General features: G+C 49.3%; 1 protein-coding gene across 1 annotated transcript in view; it reads right to left on the bottom strand.

Annotated features, from left to right (window-relative positions):
- The window catches only part of LOC129327911 (vomeronasal type-2 receptor 26-like), a 28791-nt gene extending 12915 nt beyond the window's left edge, over positions 1-15876 (bottom strand). The window contains exons 1-5 of the mRNA XM_054976657.1: positions 15491-15876; positions 8897-9188; positions 7731-8003; positions 6320-6538; positions 5033-5159 (exon numbers count right to left, since the gene is read on the bottom strand). Coding sequence (XP_054832632.1) covers positions 5033-5159; positions 6320-6538; positions 7731-8003; positions 8897-9188; positions 15491-15876 — 1297 coding nt within the window. The remainder of the gene's footprint in view (positions 1-5032; positions 5160-6319; positions 6539-7730; positions 8004-8896; positions 9189-15490) is intronic.
- Positions 15877-16634: the final 758 nt, after the last annotated feature.

Below are 16634 nucleotides of genomic sequence, written 5' to 3'. Positions count from 1 at the left end.
AAATTTAACAACAACCCTACCAGTCCACCAGTGCAGATGTCCAGCAATGTTGATCCTCCACGCAGAGATCTGCAGGCCGATGTCCACCAAGTGCAGTCCAGTCCAGAAGAGGTCCACCAACGATAAACAACCTGAATGTGAAGCAAAACAGTGAGTGCCAGGCCAGCAAACGGGAAGGGTTACCAAAGCCGGAGCAGCAGGCCTGTGTGTGGGCCGAAGGCTGGCACAGTTGATCAGGACGGAGCCTGTTGGGAATCCTTGCAAGCAGGGGACCAGACACAGAAACGCAAGCCACACCATTCCAGATTGTGGAGCACAACTGTGAGTGCCAGGCCAGCAACCAAAAAGGGTTACCTTGGCCAAAGCAGCATACCTGTGTGTGGCCCACAGGCTGGCACAGTTGATCAGGACGGAGCCTGTTGGGAATCCTTGCTAGCAGGGGACCAGACACAGAACAGCAAGCCACACCATTCCAGATTGTGAAGCACAACTGTGAGAGCCAGCCAGAAGAAAGGCTTCTGGCCTGTGTAGGCCCGAAGCTGGCACACTCTGGTTTTAATCTTCAAACAGTGGATCAAGCTTAAAGAAGGCAAGCACAACAACCAATGCTGAACCCCCCCCCCCCCACCATCAAACATTGTCTGCCCAACCTGTCCCCCAGGCCATACCTGTGTGTGGCCCACAGGCTGGCACAGTTGATCAGGACGGAGCCTGTTGGGAATCCTTGCTAGCAGGGGACCAGACACAGAAAGGCAAGCCACACCATTCCAGATTGTGAAGCACAACTGTGAGAGCCAGCCAGAAGAAAGGCTTCTGGCCTGTGTAGGCCCGAAGCTGGCACACTCTGGTTTTAATCTTCAAACAGTGGATCAAGCTTAAAGAAGGCAAGCACAACAACCAATGCTGAAACCCCCCCCCCACCATCAAACATTGTCTGCCCAACCTGTCCCCCAGGCCATACCTGTGTGTGGCCCACAGGCTGGCACAGTTGATCAGGACGGAGCCTGTTGGGAATCCTTGCTAGCAGGGGACCAGACACAGAACAGCAAGCCACACCATTCCAGATTGTGAAGCACAACTGTGAGAGCCAGCCAGAAGAAAGGCTTCTGGCCTGTGTAGGCCCGAAGCTGGCACACTCTGGTTTTAATCTTCAAACAGTGGATCAAGCTTAAAGAAGGCAAGCACAACAACCAATGCTGAAACCCCCCCCCCACCATCAAACATTGTCTGCCCAACCTGTCCCCCAGGCCATACCTGTGTGTGGCCCACAGGCTGGCACAGTTGATCAGGACGGAGCCTGTTGGGAATCCTTGCTAGCAGGGGACCAGACACAGAACAGCAAGCCACACCATTCCAGATTGTGAAGCACAACTGTGAGAGCCAGCCAGAAGAAAGGCTTCTGGCCTGTGTAGGCCCGAAGCTGGCACGCTCTGGTTTTAATCTTCAAACAGTGGATCAAGCTTAAAGAAGGCAAGCACAACAACCAATGCTGAACCCCCCCCCCCCACCATCAAACATTGTCTGCCCAACCTGTCCCCCAGGCCATACCTGTGTGTGGCCCACAGGCTGGCACAGTTGATCAGGACGGAGCCTGTTGGGAATCCTTGCTAGCAGGGGACCAGACACAGAAAGGCAAGCCACACCATTCCAGATTGTGAAGCACAACTGTGAGAGCCAGCCAGAAGAAAGGCTTCTGGCCTGTGTAGGCCCGAAGCTGGCACACTCTGGTTTTAATCTTAAAACAGTGGATCAAGCTTAAAGAAGGCAAGCACAACAACCAATGCTGAACCCCCCCCCCCCCACCATCAAAGATTGTCTGCCCAACCTGTCCCCCAGGCCATACCTGTGTGTGGCCCACAGGCTGGCACAGTTGATCAGGACGGAGCCTGTTGGGAATCCTTGCTAGCAGGGGACCAGACACAGAAAGGCAAGCCACACCATTCCAGATTGTGAAGCACAACTGTGAGAGCCAGCCAGAAGAAAGGCTTCTGGCCTGTGTAGGCCCGAAGCTGGCACACTCTGGTTTTAATCTTAAAACAGTGGATCAAGCTTAAAGAAGGCAAGCACAGCAACCAATGCTGAAACCCCCCCCCCCACCATCAAAGATTGTCTGCCCAACCTGTCCCCCAGGCCATACCTGTGTGTGGCCCACAGGCTGGCACAGTTGATCAGGACGGAGCCTGTTGGGAATCCTTGCAAGCAGGGGACCAGACACAGAAAGGCAAGCCACACCATTCCAGATTGTGAAGCACAACTGTGAGAGCCAGCCAGAAGAAAGGCTTCTGGCCTGTGTAGGCCCAAAGCTGGCACACTCTTGTTTTAATCTTAAAACAGTGGATCAAGCTTAAAGAAGGCAAGCACAACAACCAATGCTGAACCCCCCCCCCCCACCATCAAACATTGTCTGCCCAACCTGTCCCCCAGGCCATACCTGTGTGTGGCCCACAGGCTGGCACAGTTGATCAGGACGGAGCCTGTTGGGAATCCTTGCAAGCAGGGGACCAGACACAGAAAGGCAAGCCACACCATTCCAGATTGTGAAGCACAACTGTGAGAGCCAGCCAGAAGAAAGGCTTCTGGCCTGTGTAGGCCCAAAGCTGGCACACTCTTGTTTTAATCTTCAAACAGTGGATCAAGCTTAAAGAAGGCAAGCACAACAACCAATGCTGAACCCCCCCCCCCACCATCAAACATTGTCTGCCCAACCTGTCCCCCAGGCCATACCTGTGTGTGGCCCACAGGCTGGCACAGTTGATCAGGACGGAGCCTGTTGGGAATCCTTGCAAGCAGGGGACCAGACACAGAAAAGCAAGCCACACCATTCCAGATTGTGGAGCACAACTGTGAGAGCCAGCCAGAAGAAAGGCTTCTGGCCTGTGTAGGCCCAAAGCTGGCACACTCTTGTTTTAATCTTAAAACAGTGGATCAAGCTTAAAGAAGGCAAGCACAACAACCAATGCTGAAACCCCCACCCCACCATCAAACATTGTCTGCCCAACCTGTCCCCCAGGCCATGCCAAGAATAAACTGCAACACCTTTTTGCAGAGGCAGGCCACAGCAGCACATTGCCCAGCATCAAAAAAATTTACAAAAATTTTAAAAAGGCCTACCAGGTGTCCTCTCAGGATGTCCAGCACAGTTGATCCTCCAGGCAGATGTCCTCCAGGCTCCAGGTGCAGTCTCTCTTCTTCTCCTCTCTCGGTCACAGCTCAGCAGCAGCAGCAACAGAAGTGTTCCAGACAGTCTTGCTCCAAATTTAAATCCCCTGCTGCAGCCTCAGCCAAAGATTTAAATCTATTGGCTGGCATGAGAATGCAGCAGTGGGATTGGTGACTCCTAAAGTCCCCAGTCCCCTGCCTTTCCCCACCCACACTCCAAGAGCCACCCTCCTCCTGCTCCCCCTCCCCTACCTGTTAGTTTTGGCGGGAATCTCTGCTGCTTTGCAAATGCAAAGTGCAATGCAATGCTTGCACCTTGCATTTGCAAGGCAAAGCAGGATTCCCTATCCTCCTTTGCAAGAGGGGTGGGGGGTGACAGAAGGAGTGAGTGATTCACTCCTTCTCCCCCCCTCCCCTCTTCTAAGAGCCTGCAGGAAGCCTTTGCTTCCAGCAGGATTTTGCTAGCCGCTTGCTAAGGCAAACGGCTAGCAAAATCAAAATGGCGATTCTCGAATGCCGAAAGAATGCCGAAAGAATCCCGAAACGTTTCGGGTTTTTCTTTCGGCAATCCCGAAACGTTTCGGCATTCCCCGAAACGTTTCGGGATTCTTGAAGAATGCCGAAACACTTTTGTTTCGGCATTCTTTCGGCATTCAGAATGCCGAAACGCACATCCCTAACTGTGGCCCATTAACTGTTCCAGGTGAAGGAGGACAAAGGGTTACGGGTTGCACCACACAGCTGGCAATGGAAGACAGAGTGAGGGGTGGACTGCAGGCAGGGACAGCACCGGGAGTTTAGGATGGGAACGGGATGGATATTTCATTGAATCCCAACCATTCCTCCATGGATCCCTCGCCCTCCTCCTCAAACAGTTTAATGAGTTCTTCCCCCGGTGGCAAGAGCTCTTCAGCCTCCTCCACAGCACCCACAGGAGATTTTTGGGAAGCGGGAGTCTCTACTGCCCCGGAGCCCTCCCCAGTACTGCTTCCTGTGGGGCAAACAGGACAATGTTTGCACTTCTCCCCACAACCACCCTTGGCCCCCACCCGAAGCTTCATTGTGCCAGCAAATAAGAATTAAGGAGGAAAGAAAAGGGGACAACACTGTGAGCCCTCAGCCAAGGTGCCCACTGAGCTTGGCCCCAGGGTCTGACAGCAGCCCTGGAACCAGAGGGGATAGATCCCTATCCCACCCACCACACACAGAAAAAAACCAACTCCAATGCACTCTCCCTGTCTCTCTCCCAAAAGGCTACTAACATCTCTGTCCCACACCAATGCCTACTGAAACTGAAAAGCCAGAGCTTGCAGCCCGCTTCCTTTTATAACCAGAGGTCTCATAGAGAAAAGCAAGATGTCTGTGGTTGGCAGTAAGAACTGCCTAACAGGGTTTTCAGGGATAAGATTGGAGTGCCCATGGCTACACAACACCCCCTCCCTCCCTCCCCCCTGGTGTCTGCTCCACTCTTGGAAGGAAGACCTGCCCATCAAGCTAAGTTGGGCTTCGATTGGGGTTTCCAGGGCAACAGAAGGAGTGCAGACAGAGTTCAGGCAGTCCCTGCCTCCAAGGGAATTGATTGAAGGTGCCCGACTGTCTGGCTTCACAAACAGCAGATGAACAGCACAAACGAGGCTCGTGACAACCAGTTGTTTGTCTGGAATGGGGTCTCACAAACAGATTGTTCATGAACAGACAAACGGGCTGTTTATGGCTTTTTTGCATTCGTAATACTGTCCGTGCCCATGTCTAATAAAGATTCAACTTAGTTAGCTCGTTACGACTTATTCTTTGCTTTTGTGCACACAGATGGAGCAACAGAGAAGCCTGTTCACACATTGCCCGGCAAGGTCATTGCTTTGGCGTTGCTCACCTTCCTGTGTGGAGATGGTCCCTTCCGGGCATGGAAAACAGTCGTAGCAGCAAAATGCCTTCCCTTCCTGAGCCACCTTGGCGTTTCCAGGCCGACAGCTGTCTGTACACCTGGAACGGGGCACATACTGACCGGAAAGGGAAACAGCAGGAAAAAAGGGGAAATAGCAGTTGTTTCTATTTAAATATGCTGTACTTTGAAAAACACAACAGGACCTCTAATCTAAAGGCTGTGATGAGAATTGTAGTTTTGACCCATGAATCAGACCGTCAGTCTATCAAGATCTCTCCTGTCTATTTAGACTGGTGGTGGTTCTCCAGGGTCTTTGGAGGCCTTTTGCATCGACTCCTGTCTGATTTCCTCCTTACCTGGAGATGCCCAGGATTCATCCTGGAACCTTCTGCATGCCAAGCAGATACACTCCCAGCAGGTCAAGGCCCTTTCTTCAGTCTGCTGCAGTGCTGCACAGAAAGCTGATGGGTTTCCCTTTCTCTTTAATGACAGGGCAGGGGGCAGCAAAAGAGCCAGAGTCCAGAAGCTGAACTGGGGTTGGGAGAGGGAGTAGCCAGGGCCTGATCGACGGGGGGCGGGGGGGAGTCTGCCCATGGCATCGCCAAAGAGGGGGCACTAGGTGCAGCTGCCAGCTCCTGGGAGTGCACTGGAGCTGGCAGCGGCAGTGCAGGCTGCTGAACAGAGGGTTGGGAGGCCGCCCTCGCCATTTGCGGCTGGCTTGTCACGCATGCAGGACAGGCAGCATGCAGCAAGCCACTGCCCCATAAGCGGGGCAGGCGAATGGCGCAGGCGGTCTCCCAGCCCTCCACTCAGCTGCTCACGCTTCTGCTACCATCTCCATGGTGCACCCTGTGCCAGAGTGGCCGGCTTGCCACACAGGCGGCGCACCTCTGGGCCCTGTGAGATGATGTCACAGAAGTTATGTCATCATGCAGTGCCAGGAGTGTGCATGCACTGCGTGCACGCAGGAGGCAGGAGGCCGGACTTGGGTTGCCCCGGGCGCCGGCAACCCTAGATCCAGCCCTGGGGGTAGCTAAAAAGGAGAGGGGGAGAGATGCAAAGGACTTCACACCTTGGGGTGCAGGGCTGTGCCTGTGAGTGACAGAGAACTATTAGGTCCTAGATGACAGACTTTCTAGAACTGGACAAAAGTGGTCTATCAATCTTATACATAAATAAACAAAACTATTCTTTTTGTTATTACGTATAGTAATTGGCAGGTTATTCAAGTTTACTAAATGATGAAGTAAAATGAAAAAAAAAAGATTTCCCCACCTTGTTGGGCCACAAGATGGAGTCCTGCATGATACTGAATTTGGGGTCTGATGATGCCTGTTGCTCTACACTCCCCACTTTCACTCCAGCTTGGGACCCATTGGGAAATGCCACCCATTGCATGAGATCAAAATCCACTTCTAGGTCCCCATTCTCATCCAAATACACTTCACCCATAGAAGTATTGTAAAGTGGGATATTTCGCAGGAAACCTTGAAGCTAGGATGAAAGAGAAAAAGCCCCCACTGGGAAACTGGGAGAGAAGAGCAGATATCTCATCTAGGCTGGCCAGCCATCAGGTGCAGCCTGGATATCCCCCAGGGTGCCAACTGATCTCCAGTCTTTGGAGAGTGGACTCCATAGCCTTATGCCTCATGGAGTTCACTTCTTTCCCCAGACCCCACCCCTAAATCTCCAGGAATTTCCCGACCCAGAGAAAGCAACCCTAATCTCATTCCAGTTCATTAGGATCATATATCTTGTATTAGACATGGCCTCTGCTGCATCTTGTATATTTTCAGGAGCTTTGATTTCTTTGCCTACTCACAGTGACCTAAATCCGTCTGCAGTGGCAAAGACATGAAAGACCATTGTGTGTCGAGAAAACAGTGAATCTTCATTGACTCCAAGTTTGCCATCCATTTGGCCCTTTCCCACTCTATTCCAGGCTGCAGCTTCCAGGCCCAGTTCTGATCTATTTTGCTTCAGCATCGTTTAGAGATAAAGGGGTACAGAAAACGAACCACCTGAGAATGTGTGAATTGTCCCACAGACAAGTGCTGGCTTGCTGGCTAGCAACTGAAAAACCAAAATATCATAATTAAAGAATTGATTAATTTTCAGTTAGAGTGGAAAGGAATACCTGCCATGGCTGTACCCTGTGGAGTCCTAACTTTTCCCTGGCTAACTTCTGCTTGGATCGGGAGGCGTATGCGGCATGTAAGGCCCGCGCTAGAGCCAGGACAGCATTGAAAGTGTAGTAGCTGTCCAGAGAAAAGATCGTTTCAGTCATTTCCTGGGAAACGGTCTCCAGATTCTCTCTCTGTGCACATCTTATTTGACCTTTCACAGACAAAGCAGGCTTGGAAAATAAACAACGAAAGGCTTTTCCCCCAAACTGTTTAATTGCAGAGTGAAAAGCTAAATGCTTGTCATAGTTGATCCTTTTGCTTGTCTGGATCGAGAAAGAAAAAAATCCATGGGTGTGAGGGGAATTTAAAAAATAGGTAGGGGTGTAGATGGTGAGGTCCCATAAAGCGGTTGTGATCCAGACCTTCCCCACAGGGTGCTGCATCCATTTTTTAGCGGCATTAAATAGAGTGAATATATCCCCCCATGAGCCTGGCATTGCATGAAATATAAATACATTGACTTCTCTCCATAGATGAAATGCACTGGAGGAGCGGAATACCCGGTAGGCATCATAAATATTCCATATGGTTGCGGGCATGATCATCGAAAAGGCCACACAAATGCCTTGAGGAATGACCACAGAAGGGAAGAGTCTCATGAACTGTTCTCCATCATCGGTGCCTGGGGCAATGAGACCAATCCACGTCCATCGGAAATGCAGGAGCAGTTTGACAATCCCCGGGTATTGCTGTTCCTCTTTGGGAACCATCCGGAAGAAAAAAGGGAACTGAGCCGGATCATTAAGAACGTAGGAAACAAACCCAAAACTGACCTAGGAAGGAAAGCAAGTGATCTCAGAAAAATCCCTGTGCCTGTGATGATTGTTGAGTGTGTAGTTGTTATTTAAGAAAGTTTTGCCTACATTTTGCACTCCCTGAAGGACCTGTGGGAATGTGGACAAGGCCACCTGTGGTCTGGAATGGATGACGGGTTTTCCTTCACAAAAACTGCACCCTAGATCTCTTTACGTATTTAGGAAACTTTTATATCACCTTTCTGAACACATGCATATCCAAGGATGCTCTCTATACTTTTTGGTTAGGAGTAAGTACCCGCCTCACCAGAACACACTGAACCTATTAGCTTTACATCCGATCCACATCACTGCCATTTTCTGTGCATTGTATCATCCTATCCTCTAGTCACTGGTTTAGAACATTCATCACCTCTTTGGACTTACATAGAGAGGAGAGATATAGAGATACGTGTCATCTGCAGTTCCACCTTAAAGACAAACTAAATTTCCAGGAGAGTCAAAGCTCCCTTCGTCAGATACCAAGGAGCTCTGACTCTCAAAAGCTCATATCCTGGAAATCTAGGTGGCCTTTAAGGTCCTACTGGACACAAATCTTCCTTTCCTACTACAGACCAACACAGCTACCCGCCTGAAACGATCTGTGTCATGGTGACATTTCACTCAAAATCAGTAGATGCTCTCTCCCAGCAGTTTCCAAGTTTCACATTCACAAACCTAGTCTAATTTTCCACCCCGATCTTCACGACCAAAATAAACTCTCTTCACTTCGGCCCATAAGGGACCATTTAAACTAGTCCTAAGCACTTCCCATGATTCCTACTTCCTGCTGCTGGAATACTGAACAGAGGTAATAATTTCTTGATATCACCAGAAGACTTGAACAAAACTAGAAGTGGTGACTTGCTAACCTGTGGGATTTTGTAGATGCCCATCATATTTGAAATCTGGATGGAGATTTCGGATTTAGTCCCTTCGAGAACCGCCAAGAGATTCTTCTTTCCTCCGCACTGGTAGTTCGGAACGTTCTCTTGCCCCGGGGAGAGCAGGTCTAGCAGGGCATCACTGGTCATCCTGGCATCATAATAGTTGTCGTAGACGTCGTAGCCCAGAGTGATGTTGGGCAGGATCCCGGGATTCCGATTGATCTCCTGAAGGGCAAACAGGAAGGAGAGGATGCTCCAGTAATCTGTAGGTGCTGATCTGCCAGAAAAGGAACATATTTTCATTTTCTATTCATTAAAAACATTCAATCAGAGCCCTGCTACTTTCCCATAAAAGCATAAGAACAATCCTGCCGAACTGGACCAGTGGCCCATCCATTCCACCATCTTGTTCCACACAGTGGCCAACCAGGAACTCAGCATGAGGCTGGTTTCTACTGAATGAAACCATTGGTCTACTGGCCACTGTTGACTACTGAGCCTAGAAGAAGCTGTCCAGCATGTCTGGTAGGGGTCCACATCACCTACTGCCTAGCCCCTTTAAAAAAAAAAAATATTTTTGAAGTTTTTTCAAATACAACAAATAAAACATGTACAGGAAGAGAACCATAAATAATGAAACATGGAACAATAAGAGTGTAAAAGTTACAAAGACAAAAGGAGTAGAAAAATAACTTGATATCTAATATATTGCTATGACTCTAAGGTTGTCAGGAACAAGTTATAAGAGACTGTCGTTAAGTTGCACGTATTCCAGGAAATGGAAGACATTTCTCAAAAAAAAAAAAATCTGAGCAGAAATAAGAATTTTCTAAAAGAGAGAGACATTCAGTTATTTTATACATAATGAGATATTCCCATAATGGGATCGGAAGAAGAGCTTTTGCTTTCCAAGATTTGGAAATTATGGCTTTGGCAGCTACCAACATAACAGAAATGAGTTCTTTAGCCCTTTTCACTTGAGATGCTGGGGGCTGAACCTGGAGTGAAGAGCGTCCTCCTCAAAGCCAAAGCCCCTCTTGTCCCCTGGCTGGCCAAATACAGAACATAAAGTTTGAGATTGCTATCTCTGCATTTAGAGGATATAAATAGAAAAGACAGAGTGCTACTTTATTACATGATAATGGCGGCAAGAACTCTATATGCACAATATTGGAAAAAAGAAGAAATTCCAGAAGTTGGAGAATGGATTCAAACCTGTTGCACGTGGCGGAAATGGACAAGTTAACGAGAAAACTGAGAGACAGTGATCCATAAGAATTTACGGAAGACTGGGGGAAACTGAAAGACTATTTGGAAAAAAAATGGGATGTTAAAGGACATTTATGGTCTTTTGAGAACTACTAAATGAGATAAGATTTAGTATAATGTGAATCTTTACTTTTAAAACTAATATCAACAAATAAGAAAAAGAATTAGAATTAGAATTTGAGGAAGGTAAAAGGGGTTGCAGTGCTGTTGGAAGTCAATATAGAAAAAGGTAGGGGGAGGGGATGGGGAACATATGAAGAACTAAGGGGGTTATTAATGGTATGTAGCAATACGTATTGTATGTTAACCCATCTAATAAAAATTTTATTAAAAAAAAAAAGAACAAAGTTTGAGGTCTTCACCAGATGACGGACCATGCCACTGGTATCCTCTGAATGTGGAGTTCCCCTTTAATCACGGTGGGTGGTAGCCACTACTGGACCGCTCCTCCAAGAATCTGTCCAATCCCCTTTTTAGCTGTCTGTGCTGTGGCTGTGAATTCCACATTTGAATCACTTCATTGGGTTAAGAAAATTTCCCTTTTCTCCATTCTGAATCTACTGCCCATCCATTTCATCGGATAAACCCTGAGTTCTAATTTTTTGGGCAGGAAGAAAAAGTTTCTTCTCTCCACTTTCCTCGCCCCTCATGTCCCACTTCAGTCGCCACCTCAGCTGAAAAGTTCCAGAGCCTCTTCAGCCTTTCTTCATATGAACCTCACCCAATGGAGCCTGTAAAAAAGGACCATCTGCAGGTTGGGTTCTACCTTACTGTTTAAAGGATATTCTCTAAAAGTCAGAATAAAGACATAACAGAGTCCGTGATTTTACCAGAGACAGCAGTGTGGAGAGCCCGTGAAATCTGAATCACGTGGAATCGCATTAACCCCCTCAGCTCAAATTACTTACATTGCAATTCTGTTACAGGGAGGCTCACCAAAGGTGACAGATTTCGTTATAACATAAGTTGCAGATACGACCCCGCCAATGAGAAAATCTCCAGGAGTATAATAATTCAATGGATCATTTTCATCCTTGGTCAGATTCAGTGGGCATTTTGCCTTCAGCACCCCACAGACAACATTGTGGGGCAGCACAAGCACCAGTACCAGCACCAGTACCAGCATTCTGGATCAGACCCATACAGACCCTCCTACAGAGCCTTCAACTCCAGCCTCAGCCAGGCAGCAAAAGCGAAGCCCCACTTTCCATACCAAAATAGCAGAAACTCAAGCAAACATAGGACACGGACGCACACGCTGGCACCATTCGCTCTTCTGCCCTAAATCCCAGCCCAGATTCTTGGTGTCATGAGAGGCTTTTATGCCCCACAAGGAGTGGTCATCTTTGATTACGTTATTGTTTTTCAAGGTTCTCTCTGAAGAAACCCTTTGAAGACGAGGAGGAGTAATTGCCCTGTTTGTAACAATTACAGGGGAGGGGGAGCTTGCAGCAGCAAGCACCTGCTGGACTCTCCATCGCACTGCACAGCTGGAGAAAAACATATTTGTGAGAACTCAGCATTACAATGTAAGATTATGGAATGAGGATCGGATGAATGGTCAAACCTGGAAGTGATGTCAAGCCAATCTACACTTCAGCGGACGTTCCATGGTAACCATAGAGTTTTTGCTGAATCCTAAAATGACATGATGTCTCTTCCAGGATCCTCAGAAAGGGCCCTGGAAATGGCATCGTGCTGTCGACATGACCATACACCACCCTTCATGTTCCTGCTCCGCAATCTCCTGCCAGCACCCCTACCAGAGCCTCTCCTGAAAGGTCTCAGGCAAAGGAAGGTCGTTTCCAAGCCTCTCAATTACACTTCATGGATGACTAAACCAGTTTGACCTGTGCTGCATGGAGCCACAGAGTCTGCTAATAAAGCCCAACCTTCCTGTCTGTGGAAGGTGCAGGTCACAAGACATTCCCTTCAGTGTCTTATGCAGGTAACTTTGCCAAAGACACCAGGAATTGCAACTTTTCAGGGGCGGGGAAAGGAGGCAATAACTGTGAAACAGTAGAATTGCTCTGCTCCTGATCCCAGCTTTCTGGAGGGCGGTGTAGTCATTGCCACCTGCTCTGCTTCTACTGGCTGGGTTAAAGTGGAGGCGAGCATTGCCAACTGCTCTGCTCCCTATCCCAACTAGTTCAAAGGGGGCGGGCACTGCCACCTGCTCTGCTGCTGATACCAACTGGATTAAGGAGGATGTAGGCATTGCCACTTGCTCGACGCCTAATACCAGCTGAATTAACATGGGGAGAAGCTATTGCCTCCTGATCTGCTCCTAATATCAGCTGGGTTAAGGTGGGGATAGGGCATTGCCTCTTGTTCCGCTCCTAATACCAACTGAGTTAAGGCAGGGGGTGGGCATTGCCACCTGCTCCACTCCTAATATCAGTTGTGTTAAGTTGGATAGTGGGTATTGCCACCTTCTTCATTCCTAATACCAGCTAGGTGTACACAGTACGAGGGCATTGCCACCTGCTCCCATCCTGGGCTTCCCACCATGGCACATTTTCTGGAGGGACATGATGCTTTGTCCTAGGCTTCCCTCCACAGCAGTGCCCTCTGGTGGTGCAACAGGGTGGTGCAACATTTTCTTGGCAGACTTTTTATGGGGTGGTTTGCCATTGCATTCCCGGTCATCTACACTTTATCCCCAGGAAACTGGGTACTCCTTTTACCGACTTCGGAAGGATGGAAGGCTGAGTCAACCTTGAGCCAGCTACCTGAACCTGGCTTCCTCCAATCGAACTGAGGTCATGAGCAGAGCTTGGGCTGCAGTACTGCCGCTTACCACTTTGTGCCATGGAGCTCTTCATTAGGAAAGAGATTGACAATAAAATGGTAGGTAGCATAATGCCCTCGTATGGAGCTATGGTGCGTCCACATTCGGATTACTGTGAACACTTTGGGTTGCAATTTCTCAGAAAGGGTATTGTCAAGAAGGGCTGTCATATAGAGGATGGCGCAGAGTTGTTTTCCGTTGAAGGTCAGACCCGAACCAATGGCTTGAAATTAAATCAAAAGAGTTTTTGGCTAAGCATTAGGAAGAACTTCCTGACAGAGCGGTCCCTCAGGAGAACAGGCTTCCTCGGGAGGTGGTGGGATCTCCTTCTTTGGAGGTTTTTAAGCAGAGGATAGATGGCCATCTGACAGCAATGCTGATTCTGCGAACCTGGGCAGATCATGAGAGGGAGGGCAGGAAGGGTTATATCAGTGCTTAGTTATCATGGCCTCTTCTTCCATGCTGAGGGTAATGCCGATCACCACTTTGAGGTCAGGAAGCAATTTCCCCAGGCCAGTTTGGCTAGGGATCCTGATGGTGTTTTGCCGTCTTCTGGGCATGGAGCAGGGTCACTGGGAGTGGGGGGGAGGTAGTTGTGAATGTCCTGCATTGTGCAGGGGGTTGGACTAGATGACCCTGGAGATCCCTTCCAACTCGATGGTTCTGTGATTCTAAGGAACTGACTTGTCCCAGTCTGCTTTTTGTTCCAGTTCAGGCTTTGGGTCTAATGGAAGCCTGTAAAGTCAATTATAACTCTGCAGTTTCAGAGCTGGGATCAAACTATGCAGGTGCCATGATGCCACAGCTTCAAGGGAAGCAGAGGGAGAATGTACAGCTGGCAGGGCAGCCCCATAGCCACTTCATGGAGGTAGCCTGAGCGACACACCTCCTCCCATTTGAGCCCTTTCAAGAGCAGGTTCTCAGCCTAGCCACATCTTACCCTTCCTGTGCAGGAAAGGGAGAGGCAAGGTTTGCTTCCAGATCATGGGAACCCAGCAGGATTCCTATTGGTCTGCAGTATGCTTTTCTGCATGCCAGACAGAGAGGAGGGGAGACACAGGGCAGGGGGCGGCGGCAGCCGTGACCAGGTTGGGAATGGCTGTACGAGGACCCCAGGTTTTAACCTTTGCCGTTCCACCTGCTTCTTCATCATGTTTTGCGGCCACTGATGCACATCCCAAAAGTTTGCCTTAATTTTTGCTTTTATGAAGTTCTTCCTTCCGCAAACTTCAAGCCAAGTTCATTGCCCTCTTGCTGACCCACGTCAGGGTCTAGAGCCATTGCAGGGAGTTCTGGCAAACATGTTTTCTCTAGCTGTGCACCTGCGCATGAAGCCACACCATGTAGCATCCAAGGCGCTGCAAAGGTGTTTTCCTTTTCATAATTGTTTCTTCTGCTTCTCTCCAAAGCTCAAGGGATTATATCAAAGATCACTTTAGAAGCTAGAAACAAAAACACCTGGATGAATGTTACGGTGCAATTTATTCTATACAACTAGGGGAAAATATGGTGCACAACTTTGGTTGCATTAACAAGCATATTTACTCAGAAGTAAGTCCCATTGACCTTAACAGGTCTTCCTCCCAAGGAAGTGTTTTAATTAACATTGATAAAGAATGGGTAATTCTGAGCTATCACCCACCTAGAATGAGTGAGGAAACTGAAATCGGTGATAATTGCTCAGCACGGCCCGGCCTTTGGAGATGTCCATTAGTAGCTTTTGTAACTGGCTCAGTGGCTCTGACTTGGAGGTTGCAGAGGAAGAGCCCGAGGAACCAAGGCCAGGGAGACTAGGTGGGTTAGGGAGGGCTGGACATGCAGAGGTGCCTCCTGACCATACCCCAGCTGCGCAGGAGACCCCCCCTGCCAGAGCCTGTAAGGGAGACCTTGCCACCCCCCTCTGACAAACCCACCAGGCCTCCACTAGGAAAGACACAAACCTGGGGCATTAGCCCCTCAAGACCTCCAGTGGAGCCTCCCAGGTCTCACCAGCTAAGCCTGAGGCCCTACTCTAGGGATTCCAGGAGGGGAGGAAAGAGGCGGGAGGTAAGCTGGGAGCTGTGGAGCATGCAGTAAAATGGTGCGAATGTGCTCTGGAGACACAATATCATTTCTGAGGTAAAATTGGTAGCTATGGGGTCTCAGCAGAGCCAACTTGGCTCCAAACATAGAAAAAATGTTATGTCTGAAGTCAATTTGGCCCCAAAGTGATGCCGTTGCTTCAGGTTTTACACCAGAAGTAACGTCACCCAAGGCCCTCTGAATGGCACGGGTGACATCGCCAAGCTCCTCCTCATAGGATCACTTAGATGACAGCAGCAGGCACTTGAGGGAGGCTCCCCTGGCAAAGGGAGCCCCCTCTGGGTGTGGAACAGCAAACTCTGCTGGGGCCCCACTGGCATAACTGTCGCTGGCATGGCTGCTGTGAAGTTCAGCGGAGCTGCTCACGCTTCTGCTTCCAGTCCAGCTTGTGGAGCACCTGGCCTCTGGCAGTCTTCTGACCAGCAAGTCCATCCTACTTATGGGCCTGCTGCAATGAGGACAACTCAGTCTCTGTCCCCGCGGCCCCTAGGTGCAGCTCGCAAAGGCACAGGAGCTGCACTGGGCAGAAGGAGTTGGTTTTTTTTTTATTTTCATCAAACCTCAGCACTTGCTGTTCAGTGAAGTCTGGGGTGTTCCACCACTCTGTTGTTGACTGACTGTGAGCAGACAAGATGAATTCCATGCCGCTCTGTGTCCCACCTCCTCCCCCTATCTGGACTCCCCCTTGGGTAGGCCGGTCTGGTGTCCAAGTGGGTGGGCTTTGTCTTGGGGCATCCATGCTGGGAAACCTTTCTTTTGTTTTCTTGAGCCTCTGGACTTTGGTTTGGCGCAGCGGCAACACATAGTAAAGATTCAGTTGCATCTTGACGGCATAACCCACAAATTGGCCCCCCTGCAAACTCTGTCTGCTTTGTGAGGTTCACACACGGAATGGGGTGGTGGAGGGGGTGGTGGATGTGACTGCTCAAGCTTAGCAGGTGGTTCTCTTGTCCCAACATTCCCCCGCAGCACTGAGAAGTGATGCCGTTTGGCAGGGCAGGCACAAAAGGGCCCCAGGGTGGACAAGGCAGAAGGGAGCAACCTAGAGGGGTTGTGATTGGCCATCCCTCCCAAAACGGAAGTTCTACAGGATGGCCCATCAGTTGGACTGGGTTGTACCTTGCGGTTTGTAAGGACAAATATCAGGTGTCAGGCTTTTACCTGCCTGTGGCCTCTTTCCCTTTATGGACTGAATCAGGAATCCTGGCCATTCTGTTCCAGTGCGTTTCTACTGAGCAAGGCTCTCTGCCTGGCCGCATGTGGCTGGTGGGCTGCAATGGTCTCCCGAGGGTCACAGCCCACCCACCCCTTTTCCACAGGCAGGCCAGAGATGGGGGTCAGGAGCAAAACACTCAAAACTGGAGAGAGTTGTAGACTTTTTGTCACTCTGTGAACAGCATGTTTGCAAAAAGCCACCGGAGTGAGTCCATAATGTGGACTGAATCAGTGAGATCACAAGAATGGATCTGGCAATGTGGCTCCATCTAGTCCAGTATCCTGTCTCAATAGTGGCTGTTCATATGCCACAGTTAAACAATTGATACCCCTTCTTTCCTTTTGACTTGTGTTTACAATGTAAAA

Source organism: Eublepharis macularius, chromosome 4, assembly GCF_028583425.1.
Source record: "Eublepharis macularius isolate TG4126 chromosome 4, MPM_Emac_v1.0, whole genome shotgun sequence".
In the NCBI taxonomy this organism is placed as follows: domain Eukaryota; kingdom Metazoa; phylum Chordata; class Lepidosauria; order Squamata; family Eublepharidae; genus Eublepharis; species Eublepharis macularius.
This window is presented reverse-complemented; position numbering and strand designations above follow the sequence as displayed.